Source organism: Miniopterus schreibersii (genome assembly GCF_964146895.1).
Source record: "Miniopterus schreibersii genome assembly, chromosome: X".
Taxonomy (NCBI): Eukaryota; Metazoa; Chordata; class Mammalia; order Chiroptera; family Miniopteridae; genus Miniopterus; species Miniopterus schreibersii.
Window position 1 is genome coordinate 78345432 of NC_138104.1, and position 21643 is coordinate 78367074.

The 21643-nt window shown below is 39.3% G+C and overlaps 1 protein-coding gene across 1 annotated transcript; it reads left to right on the forward strand.

Moving 5' to 3' along the window:
• Positions 1-551: 551 nt before the first annotated feature.
• NDP (norrin cystine knot growth factor NDP) lies at positions 552-14094 on the forward strand. Its single transcript, XM_081126065.1, has 2 exons — positions 552-805; positions 10648-14094. Exons 1-2 carry the CDS (start codon positions 632-634, stop codon positions 10873-10875), a joined length of 402 nt encoding a protein of 133 aa, XP_080982191.1. The 5' UTR covers positions 552-631; the 3' UTR covers positions 10876-14094.
• Positions 14095-21643: the final 7549 nt, after the last annotated feature.

Below are 21643 nucleotides of genomic sequence, written 5' to 3' on the forward strand. Positions count from 1 at the left end.
CTATCTTTCTCCTCTCTATCCATGTAAGCTGACGTTGACACCAAAGCTTACTGAAAAACTGACTAGAACTCACCAGCCAAGAATAAGGATGAGACCACCCAATTTAGTTATGCTGTGTCCAGAACCACATGTTTACTCTTTACACTGGATTCAAACTATTCTTGCTTTTAGGAACATGGACTCCAGCAATTAAAGTCAACATATGCTTCTATTAAACCACTGTTTCCACTTTTAAATGGTTATAAATATATAGCATAAGCTATGGAGAGGATGCGGAATGGATAGCAGTTTATGCTAATGACACTCTAGAAACCAATATTCTGTACTGAAATGACATGGAAAAATTCTACTCAATACCTCCTGGGTTCCATTAAGTTTTCTCGGTAAATGTTTCCGGGGAAAATAATTTCTGTTTTCATTCCAGCTGTGCAGCAGATACAGTGATGATGGATTGCAAGTGCAAAGAGTAAGACAAAACTCTGGCATACAAAGGACAATGACAACCAGAAAGCTTCAACCAGATCCTGCCCTTTCCTTGGAAGGAACTGGATCCTAGGAGGTGAAGGCATTTCCAATTTTTAGTCCTCTGCCTCCCTCTGCTGTTCCACTTGAGAAGTTTTTCCTTACAACAATGAGAAATCATGTACTAGCTGCATCCTTTTCTATGCTCTCCCTGCTGGCACTAATGGGAGATACAGACAGCAAAACAGACAGCTCCTTCATGATGGACTCGGACCCTCGACGTTGCATGAGGCACCACTATGTCGATTCTATCAGTCACCCACTGTACAAGTGTAGCTCAAAGGTAAGAACAAGATCTCTGTGAGGGTAGCATTACTTATAGAAACAGGAGAGAAGCTATATTCCTTTGTCAGGGGATGGAGAACTATGATGACAGCCCAAACCTGAGCTATATGGCTGGCCCACAAGGCTTGTGGGAGAATCATGCTTTTAGGGTTTCTCACCATGCTTTGCACTTTTGTCAGTAATGTGTCTCTCTTTTCAGGCTGCTCAAAGTCAATAAGAAAAGCTAGAAGTTTCTTGCAATAAAATTGTTGCTAAACCAAAGATAGGAGGGGTGTGTTTTATCTTTGGTTGTGAAATTTATGTGTGGTAATGTCCTTTTTCAAGAATGAAAAATGGAGTCTACAAGTTATTGTAACACCTTCTACCTCCACCAGTAATAAAGAAGGGAGTGGAAGAAATATGGTTGAGCAGTGAAACATAATTCTTGAGGGGCTCTTCGAAGAGTTTCCTGATGAAATAGTCATTGGCCTTGTGGTCCAAGACTTTCTTTACCTTCTATGTTTATGTTAAAATGATTTCAAAAGATAAATGGCAATTTGATCAATTGTCATTTTTACATTGATTATCCAAATCACTCTTGTTTGGAGTGATTGTAAGATTTTTGCACAGGCAACCACTGCAACTGATGTCACAAGTTGTGGGAAGGAATACCATACTTCAAAGGTCACTAAGAATGGCCAACCCCATGGACCACCCAGAAGGGAGGCACATAGTAGGGAAGAACAAACTTAGAATGAGAATTCTCATGACTGTCACTGCCCCAGTCACATGAATGAAATTTACCTACATTTGGTAAATAAGGATTTGTTTAGGCCAACTTCAGAGATTTCCACTTTTAGTCCCGAGACTAAAACCACTTAAACATTCTCATATGGCAAATATTTTAAAAATTACCAGTATAATTAAGAAGTTTTTGTAATATCAACCACTAGAATTAAGACCATATAAGTAAATCTCTCTATCCTCTATCTAAAAACATTGCAACTTCTGTCTGCCTTTAAAATTTCCATAACTTGTCTGGTTATAGTTCAATGATGATGGCTTGTTTTAGTTTTGGGGGTATCAGAATTTGAGTTAAATCATTTTAACCATTATATTAGTAACATCTATGACTGTGGGGAAAAAATAGACCTAAGGAGAAAGACTGTAACAAATAGAGTTGTGTTACCAAACAGCGCAAATGATATTTGTCCCAAAGTCCTGCTTGTACCTAAGAAAAACTTTCTGTCTCTTATTTGTACTTGTAGAGCTAAAAAAAAAAAAAAAAAAAAAGAATAAAAAAGAATAAACTGAAAATTTTGCAAGACCACAATCCCTTCTTAGGAAATAAAACTAAAACAAATTGGGGAAAAAGATGGGATGTGTTTTTACAACTGTGATTGCACAGAAATTGGCTGGAACAATTAGTAGCTTTTCTTCCCTTAGCCCCATAAAACACTAGCTAGGATTTAGCATTTAGCATTTCTTATTCCATGGATGATTTCTCCCCCATAATCATGATTCTTAAAAAAAAAAAAGGAATTAAATTTACTTCAAAGAACTGTCAATGTGATGATTAGAAGGAACAGAGAAACAGGAGCATCTCCAAAGATGAAATAACAATCTGGAAATATTTGGTGAAATGATGGATGAATACCTTAACAATTATTACATTCGTTAAGGGAAGGTCAAAGAAGAAATGTCATTAACTCAAACCTAACAAACTCACAGTGCTTGAGCATGAGTCCTAGAAAAAGGCTTTAGTCTACCTTTGTTCATCTCTGTTTCTTCCAGAATGCTATGGTAAATAGTGCAAAACTGTGATAGTAAGAGAAATGTTTGTAATTTCATGTGAACAATCTGTTTGCAAACATCTTAAACTATCTCAAATATAGCAATAGTTTTATGTAAATGGTGCTTGTAATTAGAAAACTTTCTTCTTTGGTCATAAAATATGCCTGGCAGAATCTCAACTACCCAGACTTTCCTGGATTAGGTTTTTTTATGTACCCAAGAACAAAAACTTTTTCATTTTGAATTATTCTATAATTCTTAACTTTCATAGACTCAGACTGGCCTTCTCTCTAATGGATCTCATTTAACAAAACTGTTTGTCTATCTAGATGTGGGATAAAGCATTTAGCTTTTCTTTAGAAAATAGCTAACAGGGATTTTTACAAAGAAGAAACTAGAGTAGGTTTTTCCTCTCTGCAAAATTTTCTCTCAATGTGATGTCCAAAGGCCATTATTTACTAAGCACATGCCTACTGTTTGCCTTTCAGTTGTTAACAATTCCTGATTTACATGTATCCAATGTCTGCCCTTAGGAAGACAGATGAAAGGGAGCTTGTGACCCAGGCTTGGGAAAGGGAGGGCACTTCCTTGAACAGCTAATATATGTCAGGCACCACATACTATATAATCTAATCATTGCTGGCAAACCTGTGATGGAAAGCATTATCATCCCCATTTTACTGTCAAGGAAAACTGAAACCTGAAAGAAATGTTAAGTAGATTGGTCAATGTTATATAGCCCAGGAGTGGCAATGTCTGCATTGGAGCATTCATCTAACAACTAATATAGTTTCATATTGGAGGAATGAAAGTAGAATGCAGGAGCCAGTACTGGAAATCCAGGCTTAACTTCTAATCTGCTGGAAATTATTATTTATACTCAGCAATATTTCTAGAACCAGAACTAGTAGTGAAAGCTTTTCAGGGAGCCTTCCATGAAACTGCCTGTTCCCATAGCCCTAAACTTGTAGTTGGCCAGCCCCAAGGGCCTGTTGCCCATCTTCTAACAATTCAGGAAAAGGTTGAGATGGGTTCAGGCAGAAAAGACTGACTACATTGGTCCAACAAGAAGGTCAGTGTGGCCACAGATTATGATGCGCCTGGTGGCATTTAGTGTTGACACCTCCTAGGATTGGGTACAAAAAATCTGGGAGTGGCACGTTCATTTACAATCTTCCCTGAAATTCTAAGTAAAGGTTATAGAACCAAGAGGCAAAAGTTCACTAGTTAGTGGAAACGAACTGTCTAGGACATCTTTTAGGGAACTGAGGCATCCCATACTTTTAAGTGAGAGACCTGGTTTCAAATTCCAGCTCCTCAGTTTGTCAGCTTGGGGAAATGAAGCACTTATTTGATGCCTCTATTTCTTTATAGAATGGAGCTATTGCTGTCTACCTAAATGCGTGGGCATGAGTATTGGTGATAATATTTGTAAAGCATCCAGCACAGTTTTTAGCATATAATACACATTAATAAATAATATTATGATCTTGATGATGAAGTTATAAACTGGACAGGTGTTCAGACTCACTTTTCTATTTCAGTCACTACTGTGACTTCAATAACTGTTAGGATCTCTTATAGCCTTAAAGGATTACGAAAATAAACCTCAATGTGGTTCATGTTGAACACAGTAACTTGGCAGTGGTGGGGGGAGCATGCAGAAGAGCAAAGTAAATGTAAGCCACTCTGTTGGGTGCTAAAAGGAAGGATAAAAGTCAAAGAGAAATAGATCCTGTTGTCTGACTTCCCTTCCCAGGGGAGCACAAGAAAGAGGGACTGGAGGGAGCCACTTCTGGATTCAGGCCAGGGAAAAATTTTCAGAAACTGAGATTAGGAAAGCAAACTGGTGGGACAGATATTTGAAGTCTAAGTTGGATAAGTAGGGGGAGATGGTGACCATGGGTGTGGAACCATGACATAAAGTTGTCTGAATTCTGAAGGACCACAAGAACTACAACAGCAGAGAAGGAGGAGGAAGGCTCAGGGAACAAATCCTGGGAAAATTCCAAGTAAAAGGGACCTGGCATGCCAAGAGCTGAGCCTTGGGGTTGGGAGGGAGTGGTCAGGATCCCCAAGTTATCTCCTGCTGGTGCCCCTGAAGCTCATAGAGTAGTTGAAGAAATAAGGGAGTCGGGAATATTGAGTTTATAACACAATTAACTATTGGGGAGATATGACTTATTTTTTTTAAAAAAGAACAAATGTATACTGAATGCTTACTATGTGCAGGCATTGTGGTAGGTACTAGAGGCACAAAAATAGAAATAAAGACAAAGCTTTAGCTCTCATAATGTTTACAAGTAAATGGGGGAGAGAGGGAAGGGAAGTGTTCCGTGCTCAAAGGTCTATTCATGTCCCATTGAGTTGTGACCAGAGGGAAGGGACCAAATTCCAGTTGGAGTTTGCCAAGTTCCCACCCACCCTATCAAAGCTCTTACCACAACCACCACCTCCCCCATACACACTGTTTCATTCCTCTAGTTGCAATTTTGATGATGCCTTCAGCCTGGCACAGACATTTTAAAGGTAGATCTGGGTCCCTGGAGATGAGTTTTACAGTCATTTGTTGAAGGTGTTGGTGAGGGAAAGTTTAGGAGAAACACGGGGAAATCTTGTTGCTGAGGAAAAAGGGGTTCTTCAAGGGGTGCCATTAAATAAGAGGTGTACAGTGTACACTGCTGAGAAAAAGGCAAAACATGTTTTTCACTCATTTGGGGTAAAATAGCCAAAACTCTGTTCTAGGATAGGACAGGTGCATCTTTATTCCAATACTGATGGAGATATCTAGTCAGTCATGGCCTAAGCCAGGAATTCATGGGTGTTCTACATGACAGAAGAGGGAAATGACTTTGGCGATGGTAAGAGTCTTTCAACAAAGGATGATGAAAACCATCTGTGTTTAGGTTTTCCTCATTCAGAAGATAGTTGTGTATTGCAGAAAAAACATAACTGTCTAAGAAATATGATAGGTCACCAGAAAGAGCAGAGGCCTAAGGTCTCTAGTGCATTCTTTGGTCTGGACCCAGGAATCACAGCAGGCTACAACCTTCACAATGTAGCTTGACCTTGCCCGTGACCAATTTGAACATCTTATGAAAATTGAAGGCTTGACAGGCTGACTGTCATGGCCTAACAGTATAGCATGCAGTTAGGAGAAAAAGCTCAGGAATCAAACTGTGTTGGTTCAGAAGCCTGGTTCTCCACTATACAGCTATGCGACTTCAGGCTGTTAGCTTATCTTCTGCTTTTTAATTTCTTAATTTGTAAAATAGGAAGAGTTTACCTTCTGAAATGATTATTAAGAACTAAGTTGCATATGAAGGGCTTGGCACAGTGCCTAGAGCCTAGTAAACATTCAATACATGTTATATATCATCATCCTTACTATTCTTTTATTATTACCCAAGGACCTTTTTATTACTCTTAGCTTCAGCACATGAAAATCAGATTAGAGCATGAAGGAGCCTGTCCCTGAGCAAACACCCTGAACCTGGCAGCACTGTTCATATTGGAAGAAACTGGCTTTCACATCCAGCTGGAGCCAAGTGACAAAGTTGGGGAAATACAAAGGGGCTGCTGGAGAAGTTGCCTAGCTTCCTAGCATCAGGTCACTTGTTTGGGAAACATAAGATAATAAAAATAAACTGGACCCAAGCAGATAGAATGTATCTATCACCCACCTGTGCTGTGAGAAGCCAATAGGTCTTATGAGCAATAACCAACTGTTGAACTCACTGTCTAAAGGTGGAGCCCCATGTGGGTTCTTTGTCAAAAGAAGTTCCTTTCGTGATTTTATAATAGAATAGTGTAGATGCTCTCAATTAACAGCATGTAAGTGCAGTTCAAAATGGAGAGGAGTCCTCCCATGTTATTAAAACACAGCCAAGTCATGCAAGCATGAGGAAGATATGTCAGCCACAAACAGGGGGGCAGTATTTTGGCAGGTGAACTGATGTTTGAAGGTGTCAAAGGTTTATTGAACTGAAGGATGAATTAATTGGTTAGGAGTAAGAGAGTGTGTGGTGCTATCCAAAGAATTGCTGGGAGTCCCTAGGAGTCCCCAAATCACTGAGGGATGGAGCTGAGTGAGGGTCTTGACAATGAAGGAGGTATTATATAGGACTGCATTGGATCTTAGAAGATTCAGCTCTACATAAGCTTGGAGGTGGTGATGATGTGTCCCAAGGAGTCTATAAGACAAAAGTCAGACTTGTATGGAAATGATATATAGTTAAGGCTCCCAGAGGCAGGTCAAAATAGATTAGAGAAAGGTGTGAATTGGTTCATGCTTCAGGAAAGCATTGTAATATCAGGAGGCAGGATATTATAGTGATTTAGACCAAGGGTTTGGTTTTAAACAGACCTGAGTTTGACTCCAGCTCTGCCATTTACCAGATATGTGAGTATGAGCAAGTTACTTAAACTTTCTAAATCCTCAGCTGCCTTATCTGTAACAATAGTACAGATAATAATGTGTAGTGCTTTTAGCATAGAATTGTCATGAGGATTAAATGTTGAAAGCACTCAATAAATTTTAGCTGCTATTGTTATTATTAGCTAAATTGTCACTATCTGGTGAACCATCTGGAGCAGAGCCTCTCAAATTTTAACAGGCCCATATCCCAGCAGTACTCACATAAAACAGACTCTTATGAGAAATGCAGAATCTCTGGCCTCACTCAGAACTACTCAGTCACATTCTACATTTTAACAGGTTCTGGTTTACATACATATTATAGTTTAAGAAGCTCTGGTCTGGAAGAGGTCAGAAGATGCTCATTAAATCTGTAACACAAGTGAGGCATGGCAGAGACTAAAATGTGGAATATCAACAGTGAATATGGAGAGCAGATATTTATCCCTTTCATTCCTTAATAACATTCATTATGGATCTTACAAATTCCTCACTTTAACTATCCAACATATATACACAAAACACAGCTAGATTTTAATACAGTTTTCAGCTTTGAGATAAGATCTGCATACTGGGAATCTTTCAGAGAGGGGATTTGCGTGTGTGTGTGCAGGTGTGTATGGGTGTGTGTGTGTGTGTGTGTGTGTTGAGAATATCAAGGGCCCAATAATTGTTTCATAGTGTCTTTTATTTTTGTTTTTTTATTGTTAAAAATATTACAGATGTCCCCTTTTCCCCTCCATTGATCCCCTCCACCCCACATCCACACCAGCCCCAGGCCTTCCCCATACCAATGTCTGTGTCCATAGGTTATGCATATAAGCATAAAAGTTCTTAGATTAATCTCTCCTCACCCATTCCTCCACCCCTGCTTTCCTTCTGAGATCCCTCAGTCTGTTCCATGCTTCTATGTCTCTGGATCTATTTTGTTCACCAGTTTATTTTGTTTATTACATTCCACATATGAGTGAGATCATGTGGTACTTCTTTTTCTCTGACTGGCTTATTTCACTTAGCATAATACTCTCCAATTCTATTCAGGCTGTCCCAAAGGGTAAGAGATCCTTCTTTTTTACAGCTGCATAGAATTCCATGGTGTAGATGAGTTCATAGTCTCTTCTTCAAAGAAAGAGCATTTGAATTTGGCAATGGAGGGTAGTTGGGATTTCATTAAGCAGAGTTAGGAGGAAATGGCATTACTGAAAGAAGAAAGACATGAGCAAAGGCAAGAGGCAGGAAAATTCAGTATAGTTCCATGAATTCCTAAGTGATTAAGCTTGATCAGAATAGAAAGTGGGTGATGTGAATGAAAACAGTTGTAAGAATTACTGGAAAGATATGTGAAATCCATGTCATAGAGGGCCTTAGTGCCTGTTCAGGATTTTGAACTTTATTCTGAAGGCTGAGAGCAGCCACTGAAGGTGTTTATTTTATGTCTGCGCATTCTCCTTGACCAAAAAGTCTACCTCTTAAGGAAGAGAGGCCCATTGGAGGTGACCCCAAGGTCTTCAGTGCTGGAGTTCTTGTCCTTCAGAATGAGCTGAAGGTAGAGCTTGAGACCCTGCAAACTTTTAGTGAAATCACTATCAGGTTAGTTCTTCTACAAATGGTCCTACATTGCTGACTTTGTTATTTTACAGACCAAGGCTAAATGCCTGGTCATTCAAAGTCTACATTTGGTTCACCTGTATGTGTATCATTTGGGGATAATGTACCACCATGTCTCTGCTTCTGAATTAAGTCTGTTGACACATGTTCACTATTATCCATCCAGCCTGAAACTGGACTTCTAAAGACTCCATTTTGGGAGGTGATTCTTTGAATAACTGCTTAATATGCCTAATAGATGACCTGCATTAGAAATGAGTAAATGGAGCACTACTTCAAAATGAAATGTCAAGGAGCTCTTCCCATGTACTGGTACGTGTGTGGAGAAGGGACTGGGGAAGACCTTGGACTTTCATTAGAGGGATAGGGTAGGCACCAAGGATTGGCCCAGGTACTACTGACCTATGGCATAATCTTTCAAAACTTATTTTAGATCATGTTTGTTTAACCTATCAATGTGAAGAGCAGGCAGGATAGAATAAAAGTTTCAATAAAACTAAAACAGCTTACAGCTGTCATTTTCTCTCCACCTCTGATCTTTCAGAGAAAATAAATCAGTAGATCATGTTCAGTTTATCTTCACCAAGCCCTGCTGGTTGTTTCCTAGTATCTCATATTCTCTTGGTTACTAAGAGATTGTTGAATTCAGCCCAGCATCTTCTCAGGTAATGATCTATAATTACCAGAAGCCTGCTTCTCTTCCTTTTGGAAAGATGAGCAGGCCGTTTCCTTTTTTTAATCATGGTTTAATTCTGTCATATAAGATAATGTTAAAGATAATAGTTGGTGTGTTTTTAATAACAGCTGCTAACTCCTAAAGTACCATGAAGTAGATGTCAAATGGTTTTATGTATTTATGTATCTTTTAACCTTTTTATTTAAATAGTTCCACTTTTTATATTCTTATTGTTAGTTCTGGAATTATAGGGCAATGTTTTCTATCACTTAATATGAAATTTATCAAGCAAAACTCTCCCACATAAACATGGACCAATAATCTCAAGTTCCTCTTACCCTCTGTGCCCCACTATATAGGATTACATAGCTTAATGAATCAAGCTGCCCTCCCAACCTCACTAATGACTGCCACTTCCAGGACACCAGGATTTATGTATGGGATACATAAATGAACCTCAGCTCTATCCTCTTAATCTGTATGCAAAATATTGAGTGTGTGCTTATGTCCATTGTTCTGGGGATAACTTTGGTAGTTTGTGTCAGATTCTTAAAGGAGTCTGTTTACTCAAGCCACATTAAGAGCCATTATAAAGAATACACATCCTCTGTTACCTCAGTCCAAGCTTTATTATCATGCTAATCTACTTTTGGAAATGGAGTTGGTTAGAATGAGTTAATATTTGCCCTAAATGATGCTGAAGATGTGATTACACAAATCTTAGGCCCCTTCAATATATAAGCCCAGAGGTGTCATTCCAGGGCCCAAAATGTACATTGTTTCTCGTTCTTGCTCTTGTTTCAAGTCATATTCTTAGAATATTTTTTCCTAAGTATCACTCAGATCACCTTTTTTTTCTTCTTCAGAAACCATATTTCTTTTGTTTAGCAATTCCTGTCACATAGCTTTTTATTATGTAGTTATTCTTTACTCCCTTATTTTAATTTGGAATGACTTCCTGCATTTTGAGACTGGTAGAATTGGCATTGGGCCAATGGTAGACTGTCACCTGTCTGAAGAAATTTCTTTTGTTCTTTGATTTTTATTCGCACATCATGGTGGTGGGCCTTATTCAGTTGTTCTAAACTCTCAGTGCACTTCAGAATCACCTAAGGAGCTTTAAAAACCACAAAAGTCTGGCTCTGTCTTCAAGGATTTTAACTCAATTGGTCTGAGACAGGGCCTGTGTGTGGACATTTTAAAAACAAGTTTTACCACATGATTCCTACATGCAACCAGAGTTGAGAGCCAGTGATCTAATCCAGAAGGAATTGGCAAAGAGTGTTAGGTCCTTGTAAAGGAGGTTGTGCGACCTGGCTGGGATTTTGGCATCTCCGCAGGGTAACCACCTCTCTTCTCTCCCCAGATGGTGCTTCTGGCCAGGTGTGAGGGGCACTGCAGCCAGGCTTCACGCTCCGAGCCCTTGGTGTCCTTCAGCACTGTCCTCAAGCAGCCCTTCCGCTCTTCATGTCACTGCTGTCGGCCCCAGACCTCCAAGCTGAAAGCGTTGAGGCTGCGCTGCTCAGGGGGCATGCGACTCACAGCCACCTATCGGTACATCCTCTCCTGTCTCTGTGAAGAATGTGGCTCCTGAGACCTGCTCTTGAGTGTCTTCTGGATGGGACAACCTCCCCCCATCAGCGAGACGGTTCAATCAACCAAGGAAGGACTGGCAAGAAAAAGTTAAGGCAAAAAAAGATGCAGCAATTCCCACGGGATTCTGCATATTCTAGTAATAAAGAATCTACATGCTTGTTGACAGAGAGAGATACTCTGGGAACTTGTCCATTCCTGTGTTCTTTCCCTGGTACAATTTCTTTTACTTCCTTTTCAGATTCAGGCATTTTCCCCTTTGGAACTGAACGTTGTTTGGGTTTCCAACAATTCAGCATTAGTGGGAAAAGTGGGGCCCCAGGCAAGAGTGGGTCAGGCTGTCACTGTTTGGTGCATATTAAGGAAGCATTTGCTTTGGAAAGCAGGAAAGCCCAATTCTTTCTGGGACATCATCTAGTTTTTGTTTATCTTGTCATTTGGTCTAGTGTTGCCATTGCTGCTAAAGGTTCCCATTTTGAAATTCCAGGCACCAAACACGTGGATATGTTTATTCAGGTTCAATCACAACCAACTAACTAACATTCAAATAATTAACAAACAGATTCTCTTATATTATGCTGGAACTCCTGATAGCTGTAATTATTATTCAGAAATGACTTTTGGGAAGTAAAGGTGGCATAAGAATTTGTCACCTGAAGGCTCTCTCAGATAAATTATGGTAACATTTTGTAAGGGAGCAGACTTTTAATGCACAAATACGGATCCTACACTGACTATGAAAAGGCATATATGTACTAGTGGCATGGAGAATACACTATACTCATGCATGCAAATTAGACAACCAAGTATGAATCTCTTTAGCCATGCTGCAGGCATTTTCTTCCAACTTCCACTTGACCAGGTGAAGCTTGCTGCCAAAATGGTGGCCTGGCTCATCTTCTAAACATTTGGTTTAAAAATATTTTGGTCTTTGAGACTCAAAATTTGAGTTATTCCCATATTGTGAAATAAAAAGAAAATATTGTCAAAATTTTGACTGTGTAAGCATTGTTTTTTCCTACTAAATATACTACTTTGATGCATCCCTATGGGGTGTGTGTGTGGGGGAGTCCAGAAAAAGAGGGAGATAAGGCTCTAGAATACATAGTGGGGTCATTTTTAAAATCAATATACCAGGGTCATGGTGGCTTATGAAATTTGGCTTTTAGTCTCAGAATTTAGTTTATTGAATGAGCACAAAATCTGATGCATTCTGGCTTCCTTAGGCACTACGAAATAATATAGAGAAGTCATCTTCTATTTAATCTCTACTTTATTCAGAAGAGAGTAAGTATTCATAAATAAAGTCCAAAGAATCAGAAGGAGGACAAATTGTTCACTAACAATAGTTTCTGTGTCATTGACCATCCAGTGCTATAGGTCCAATGATACTCCAAAGCATTACAAGAATATTCATAGTGCTAACATAGTGCTATGTCTGCTTTAGGCATCTCAACATTAACCCAGATTGGCAACTCAGTTACCAGGGCAATCTGACACCATGCTGTCTTGGTTCACCAGAGATGACAGTGAACCCCACTGTTAGTACAGCCAGCCTGTGAATTACTTTTCCTGTAGAGATGATGGTTTTATAAACTCTTTGGCATAGCTTTCACACATTTTTTTAAAAGCCAGCAAGGTTAAATTTGTATTTGTGGCTTTGGAACAGAAAAAAGCTAATGCTATTAAGCCTTGACCTTAATCTTAACCTTCATTGTGACAGAGCCAGGCAGCCCACTAAATTTGATGTTGTCTCATTCTGAAGACAAATGTGAAATGGTAATTTGGAGCATTACATGAGGAAAAATTTTGTCATAAAAAAGAATAAAATTTAATACCTACAGTTAAATGGTTATAATTCTTAACTGATAATGAAAGTATTAACCACTGGTCACATTTATAGCTATTCTTTCATGTCACTGATCAAAAAGTGGAAATAATACTTCTAGCCTTAAAATATCTCTTTCTGGCTTTGAAAACTCAATTTGCTTTGAGAGTCACATGCCCCAAATTCCAGTATTTATTTCCTTACTACCAATTTGGGACTGGAGGAGTAGTTATATGACTCATATTTTCCAAATTCCCTAGAAGCCATAGAAAATATTCTCTTCAAATCCTATTACATGGTCTATTGTCAAAGCTTTCCCCGTGGAAATGAGCAGAATATGCTTGGAACACCAGAGAATCATGGAACAGTGGCATTGGGAGGGGCATTAAAAAGCACTCATTCTCTTTTCTCCCTAAATAGATGAGCAAATGGAGGCCTGCAGAAACCCAGGAAGTTGCCCAAAGTACCATACTTAGTCTTGGATTTGTAACTAGAGCCCAGCTTCCAGCTCCACAGCATGGGTGCTTCCCTTCCCCTTACCAGGGAAAGGAGCCTCACTCTTTTCAGGATCTTGGATACTGAATATGGTAAATGGGCTGGAAAAGGGTACAGAGATACAGTCATGTTTAAATGGGGCACTTCAAGGCTGAGAAAGAGGGAAAATGGTTATATTTTCCCTAAAGACCTAAAAATAGCCCTGGGAACTGAGAGAATTTAGACATTATTGGATTTTAACTTACTATGGAATTTGTATTATGTCTTTTAAAAATTAAACATATTTAACCTTATTTTAATGTCTACCCTTAAGGGATTGAGAGAGAACCAAATGAAAACATTGATTGGTTAAAAACACTACTGCTGGAATGTCTAAGGAATGTTCATCCATCTTCCCCATTTGTTATGCATGAATAAAGGCAGACTAAAATTTGTTATAATCTTAGTAGCTTACATTCTAAAAATCTGTATGATAATCCATAATGGTGGAGGGCAAGTCTTTTGTAAAGTGATTTTATCCTCATTATTTATAAGCATTCAATAATAATGAGTTAACACTGCACTGGAAGATAGAGGGGTTTATGGACGAATTGATATCTGTTTCCCAGACCAATCTTTTAAGTCTCATTTGTGTGAGTTCCTGAACTTTCTCCAGAAACTTAGAATGAAAGATAAATCAACCCTTCTATGTCCTGAGGAAATAATGGTTACTTTTCTAGTAAACTCAAATGTTCACTAATGCACCAAACACATTATTTTGTATCAGGTAGAGTAAGCCACATACGCATTATGACTAGGGAACTGTTTAAGCTGATTTCTTCCTTGTAACTTTGGAGAAATTAAGGCACAGATCTGTTTTTGGTAACTTCTTCAGGCTCCATTAAATCATATACATTTGACCCTGTCTGGTGTGGCTCAGTTGATTGGAGCATCGTCCCTGTACTGGAAGGTTGCTGGTTCAATTCTCAGTCAGGGCACATACCTAGGTTGTGGGTTTGATCCCTGGTTAGGACCTGTACAAGAGGTAGCCTATCAATGTATCTCTCTCACATTGGTGTTTCTTTCTCTCTCTTTCTCTCTCTCCCTCCCTTCCTCTAAAATCAATTAAAAATAAATAAATAAAATTATTTAAAAAATAATAACAATCTTTAAATAAAACCATATATACTTGAGAAAGAGAGCTGCCAAGATAGAACACCAAATGCATGGGGGTCAAGGGGTTAAGAGGGCTTAGATCAGAAACAGAAGCCATAGCCTGCTGATGCTGCCTTCTTCATGACCGTAGACGCAGCCACATCCTGGCAGACAGACAGGCTCATTACCTTCAGAAGCTAGAACAGCGGAGAAGACTGGATCTGGGAAGAGAGGTTCTGCACATAGCTGTATCATTACACCCCCCCAGAGGAGTGCTTTGTTTAATAACATCTGTTTCAGTGCACAAACAGATATCCAGCAACTACTTGCTGAAGGACAGTATTTCATGAGAAAAAGACATCACATGCCAACAAACCAATGTCTTCTGTAAGTCTTCACTATATTAATGAAATGTTTGGTATATTCTACCATAAATTTTTAACAGCATAGGCCTTTTCTTTAATTTGATTGTGAATGTAATTCCAAATTTTTCATTGACAAAAGTCATTCTTTACCCTCAAATATGAATGCCATTTTCTCATGTGGTAGACAGACATTTTAAATTTGACGACTCTAGTAAACATGGACAAGCACGAAGGAAAGATTTATTGCCTCAACTGTCAATCCCTTTAGGAACAATCTAAGCTGCAGAGTCACCTTGCCCAAAGGCATGCTCTCCCAGGGGTGGCTCATGCCCAATGAGTGGTGGAGGTGGGGCTATAAGAGCCTGGCTATCTTGGCCTGATGAAAGGCAACTCTAGTGGGCAAACTTGGTTCTAGAGCTGTCCACTGGGCTGATCAAGGCATGCCATCTCTACTTCTCTCTCTGTCCAAGCTTGCTTCTCCCTTGACCTTCCACAGATGCTGATCCTTAATAAATACCCTGCACTACAGGTTCCATCTCAGCATCTGACTCTTGGGAATCAAGCCTGAAACAATAACTTTTACATATTTTATTGGCCTGTAAAAAGAAACAAGTGCATCTAAGCTGTGCAGTCTCATGATGTGGCCCATAATATTTAGGGTTAAAATGATTGTTTCTGTTTCCTTTAAGTCATAGTTTAATTATATGTGCTAGCTCCTACTATGTGTCAGTTAGAATGCTAAATGCTGGAGATACTAAGGTGAAAAAGTCATAGCCTTTCTTTATTATGTGCACAAGCTACAGAGGGCCAGAAATGACTGTAATAAGTGCACTGATAATATACAAAGTAGATGATTTTTCTTGAATTTGTTTGGGTGACATTGGTTAATGAAATTATATAGGTTTCAGGGGTATAATTCTATAATACATCATCTGTATATTGTATTGTGTGTTCGCCACTTCAAGTCAAGTCTCTTTCTTTCACCATTTATTCCCCTTTTAACTTCTCCTGCCTCCCCCCCCCTTTCTCTCTGGTAACCACCATACTATTGTCTGTCTATTAGGCTTTTTGTTTTTGTTTATTCCCTTTACCCTTTTCACCCAGCCCCCCCTACCACCTCCCCTCTAATAGCTGTCAGTCTGTTCTCTGTATCTATGAGTCTGTTTCTATTTTTTTGCAGTCATTGTGGAGTTACCTCAAAAAATTAAAAATGGAACTCCCTTATGATCCAGCAATTCCACTTCTGGGAATATATATGAAGAATCCCAAAACACTAATTCAAAAGAATATATACACCCTTATGTTCATTGCAAAATTATTTACAATAGCCAAGATTTGGAAGCAGCTCAAGTGCCTATCAGCAGATGAGTGGATAAAAAAAGCTGTGGTACATTTACACAATGGAATACTACTCGACTATAAAAAAGAAGGAAGCCTTAGCTTTTGCAACAGCATGGATGGACCTGAAGAGTATTACGCTAAGTGAAATATGCCAGTCAGAGGAAGATAAATATCATATGATTTCACTTATATGTGGAATCTAATGAACAAAATAAAGCAGATGATCTTGTGTGTTGGTTTTAAAGTGACTTTTTTAAAAGTAAGAGGATATGACTTTCAATAATAACACTAGCATTTGTATATCACTTACATAGATTGAATCTCATTTGGTTTTCAAAATATCCTTATGAGCCCAGCCAGGCATGGCTCAGCAGTTGAGCATCAACTAGGATCCAGGCGATCAGGGTTTGATTCCCCGTCAGGGCACATGCCCGTGTTGTGGGCTTGACCCCCAGTCAGGGGCGTGCAGGAGGCAGCTGATCAGTGACTCTCTCATCACTGATGTTTCTATCTCTCTCTCTCCCTCTCCCTTCCTCTCTCTGAAATCAATAAAGATTATATATATATATATATATATATATATATATATATATATATATATATATATCCTTATGAGGTAAGTTAATTATTACAAATCTCTCACAGGTAAACTGGAGATTGTTTTCTGACCTTATAAACTCTGTGCTTTCTTTTCTATTCCCAAAGATCTTATTTTGTTTTATTTCTAAAGTTTGTGGATAGAAGGTCAGGACCACCAAGTCATTTTGTGTTGGTATATGTCAGTTGTCATTAGCAGACTATGATCCCAGAATGAAGACAAAGCATTCAGGACCTTGACCCCATTAAACTTTAGAGAATATGTTATTCTAATAGAAACTTCTGAAGAAAATAAATAATTCCAAATTATATATGAAAAAAAAGCTTCATTTATGAGTTTAAAGCCCTATCATATTTGGCTATAATCTTTTGAAGGATTTCAATGTCCTAGTGTTATACATACATGTTACCTGGAATGTTTTATTTTAAAATTGTTGAGAATTGGACATGGCTCCCTAGGAACAGCTTGATTTATGAGGCCTGTCATCATCATCATAATTATTAACCTTGATTAACAGTGTATAATGAAGCAGACTTGTACTTAGCATTTTTTCTGCTTTATCTCATTTAATTTTCCCAACCAACTTTGAGGTTACTATTACCCCCACTTTGCAGATAGTATGAATTAGTGCTTATGGTTTCTAACCACTCAGACTTTTTTTTTTGTATCCCAGAGTTCTTCTTCATTATCTTTAAAATAATCACCAAAACTAATATTGCCATCATCATCGCAAAGAATATATAAAGTATCTATACATGTATAGGTGCTATGAAAATAAATTTTAAAGAAGTAAGGTCTCTCCTTGTAAGAGCTGACATTCTAAACCCTGCTTATGCTTTTAAATAACTAAATTCTTAAAAATGTGTTCTCTTCAGTTTTGGTCTACACCAGCAGTGTAATCCTAACATCTAATTATTTCCTCTTTTGCATTGAGACAGTCTCTTCTTTCTCTTATTAGATTCCACAACTCCATTTGTGATTCATTACTTTTTAGGTACTTGCTATTGGAAGAAGCCACGAGAAATCATAGTAGTAACAGAATCACTGGCCTAAAAAGAAATATTGAAGGCATGTTATCCAACTCTCTTATTTTATAGATGTTTTTGATCCTGTGTCTCCTGACTTCTCAACCAGTGTTCATATCATTGGTCAATGCTATGTTCTTGATTCTTTTTGCATGACAGTTTCCCATGAACAATGCAAAAGGATTCTTCACTATTGTTGTTGAAGCCAACATTCTAAGACTTACTTTGACTGTTTGCCCACTTTTACCTACTGATTCATACTGCATAGCACACATATCATCATTGTGTTAATAGCCTGAACTCTGGGGCCAGATTGCCTGGGCTCACATCTTTGCTTGGCTGTTTATTAGCCAGGTGACTTTCAGACAAGTTATGCGGCCATTCTGTGCCTTGTATTCCACATCTGTAACATAGGATGAGTCTATGTATAGAATTAATGGTACTATTATGAAGATTAAATGAGGTAAGTATGATATATAGAAATCTACAACCATGCCTGACACCAAGTAGCACTCTCCCTGCTGGCGAGGCTCAGTGGTTGAGCATCAACTTATGAACCAGAAGGTCACAGTTCCATTCATGGTCAGGGCACATGCTGGGGTTGCAACCTCGATCCCCAGTCTAGGGTGTGCAGGAGTCAGCCAGTCAAAGATCGATCATTGATCTTTCTATCTCTATCGCTCCCTTTCTCTATCTGAAATCAATAAAAAATGTATTCACTACCATGTGCATTTTCATTATGCATTCATAGCTGGAACAAGTTGTAACTTCTCAAATACAGCTTTGATTAAGCCAAATGTTAATCTTATCCATATTTTTCCAAAGCAAAACTTATGCATTCTCAAGATTTCTTTTTTGATTAGCCTACAATAAAAAGTTTTTCCATTTTTTATTTTATTTTTAAAATTTATCTTTATTGTTGAAAGTATTACATGTGTACCCCTTTTTGCCCCATTGATCCTCTTCACCCAGCATCCACCATACCCCTAAGCCTTCCTTATACTATTGTCTGTGTTCATGGGTTATGCATTTATGCATATAAGTTCTTTGATTAATTTATCCACACCCACTCCACTCTGAGGTTCCTCAGTCTATTACAGGCTTCTATATCTCTGGATCTATTTTGTTCATCAGTTTATTTTGTTCATTATATTCCACATATGAGTGAGATCATGTGATATTTGTCTTTCTCTAACTGGCTTATTTCACTTAGCATAATAATCTCAAATTCCTCTCATGCTGTTCCAAAGGGAAAGAGATCCTTAATTTTAAAGCTGCATAGTATTCCAGCTATTTTTTAAAATTTCTCTTTATTGTTGAAAGTATTACAAATATCCCACTTTCCCCCCATTTAGCCCCTCCACCTCACTCTCCGCCCTAGGCCTTCACCCCATTATTGTCTGTGTCCATGGGTTATGCATGTATGTATATAACTTCTTTGGTTAATCTCTTCCCACCCTCCATCCCCCTTACCTCTTCCCTCTGAGATATGACCATCTGTTGCATGCTTCAATGTCTCTGGATCTATTTAGTTCGTCAGATTGTTTTGTTCATTAACTTCTTCTTAAAGAAGACCTTTAACATTTCATGTAGTACTGGTCTGGGGGTGATGAAGTCCTTTAGCTGTTTCTTATCTGTGAAGCTATTTATCTGACCTTCAGTTCTAAATGATAGCTTTGCTGGGTAGAGTAATCTTGGTTGCAGTTTCTTGCTTTTCATCACTTTGAATATTTCTTACCACTCCCTTCTGGCCTGCAAAGTTTCTGTTGAGAATTCAGCTGACAGTCATATGGGTGCTCCCTTGTAGGTAACTAACTGCTTTTCTCTTGCTGCTTTTAAGATTCTCTCTCTATCTTTAAACTTTGGCATTTTAATTATGATGTGTATTGGTGTGGGCCTCTTTGGATTTCTCTTGTTTGGGATTCTCTGTGCTTCCTGGACTTGTAAGTCTATTTCTTTCAGCAGATAGGGGAATTGTTCTGTCATTATTTTTTCAAATAGGTTTTCAATTTCTTGTTGTCTTTCTTCTCCTTCTGGTACACCCATAATGCGAATGTTTGGCTGCTTGAAGTTGTCCTAGAGACTCCTTACACTATATTCATATTTCTGTATTATTTTTTCTTTTTGCTCCTCTGATTGGATGTTTTTTGCATCCTCATATTCCAAATTGCTGATTTGACTCTTAGCTTCCTCTACTCTACTGTTGATTCCATGTAAATTATTCTTCATTTGAGTTCATGTAACCTTCATTTCTGATTGGTACTTTATGTCATTAATGATCTCACTAGTTTCCTTAATAGTCTTACTAAGATCCTTGAGCATCCTTATAAACAAAATTCTGAATTCTCTATCTGGTAGCGTACTTGGCTCTATTTCATTTAGTTCCTTTTCTGGAGACTTCTTCTGTTCTTTCCTTTGTGACATATTTCTTTGCCTCCACATTACGGCTGCTTACAGGTGTTTGTTTCTATGTATTAGGTAGAGTTGCTATGTCTCCTGGAATTAGTAGAGTGGCTTTGTGTAGTAGGTGTTCTGTAGGGCCCAATGGCTCATTCTCCCCAGTCACCTGAGCTGGGCCTTCAAGGTGCTCCCTTGTGTGTGCTGTGTACACTGCCCTCTTGTAGTTGAGCCTTGGTTGCTGTTGGCATCACTGGGAGAAATTGACCTCCAAGCCAACAGGCTGTGAGAACCGGCTGCAGTTACAGCCAAAGAGCTGCTCTGCTGTGCTGGAGACACCCTTATGGAGCAGGATTTACTTCAGTGGAGCTTTGGTATTCACCAGGTGCACCCCTTGAGTGTGTCACTCCTGGATGTGGTAGAGTTGTAATCCAGCATGGTCAAGTCTGACCACCAGGTGCACTGTCTCCAGGGCCTCCCAGGAAGTGCAAAGTCATCCTCTGCCTATACCTTGCCCAGGGCCACCCAACATATCATAGTTGGCTGCTACTTGTGGTGGGTTTGGAGGAGTCCAGGAGAGGTCAAGCTATGAACCAATGTAGGCTGCCACTAGTGACAGCCTTGGGGCCACTTACCAAGCCATATGGGGCATACTGAGACCAGCTGCTGCTTGTTTGAGAGATTTTAGGAAAGTTCTAAGCAAAAGGCTAGAGAGGCCACTTTTCTAGAAAAGCAATTGGAAATGGCATAGATGAGTTCACAAGTAGGGAGGGGCAGATCTCTGGGAATCACCAGGACGGGGCCAAAGTTGTGAGTCAGGTGCTGGAGATTTAAATATGGCGTCTGCCTGTTGGTTCTGTGGGGGGAGGGCTGGCCAAAGGAGCAATGGCCTCTGCCAGCTCCTCCGTCTGGGAGAAAGCTTCCCTTCTAACTCTCACCCAGATTTCAAGCAACTTAGTTCCTCCCAAATGTCCCAGGTTCCTTTCTGGCTGCTGCCCAAGCTGGAGCTCAGAGGGAGCTAGTCTGAGTGAGTCATGCTCTAGGCCTTTAAGAGGACCTGCCTGGGACCCCCCCCCCCCCAGCCTCTGCTCAGTCAACCACAGTCCCTGCTGGTTTTCAAAGCCAGAAGTTGTGGGGACGTCTCTTCCCTGGAATTCTGTGCTGGGGGCCTGTTGTGGGGCTGGGACAACCTTGATCCTCCGGAAAACCTCCACTGCTGAGATATCCCTCCAGGTTTCAAACCTCAGCACTGGCCATGGGACCAAGGCTGCCTCTTTGTGATTCAGCCCCGATCCGCCTGTGTCTCCGCCACTCCTATTGGCCTTGTTGCATCTTCAGTTCCCTGGTCATAAGACTTCTGTTCAGCTAGGTTTCAGGAGGTTCTGAGTGATGGCTGTTCTGTATTTTAGTTGTAATTTTGATGTGGTTGTGAGAGACGGCAGGTACCATGGTTATCTACGCCACCATTTCTTCACTGTGCCACAGTTTTTTTGTGCACTCACTTACTGACAGGCACTTGGGCTGTTTCCAGATCTTAGTTATTATAAATTGCACTGCTATGAGCACAGGGGTGCATAAGTTCTTTC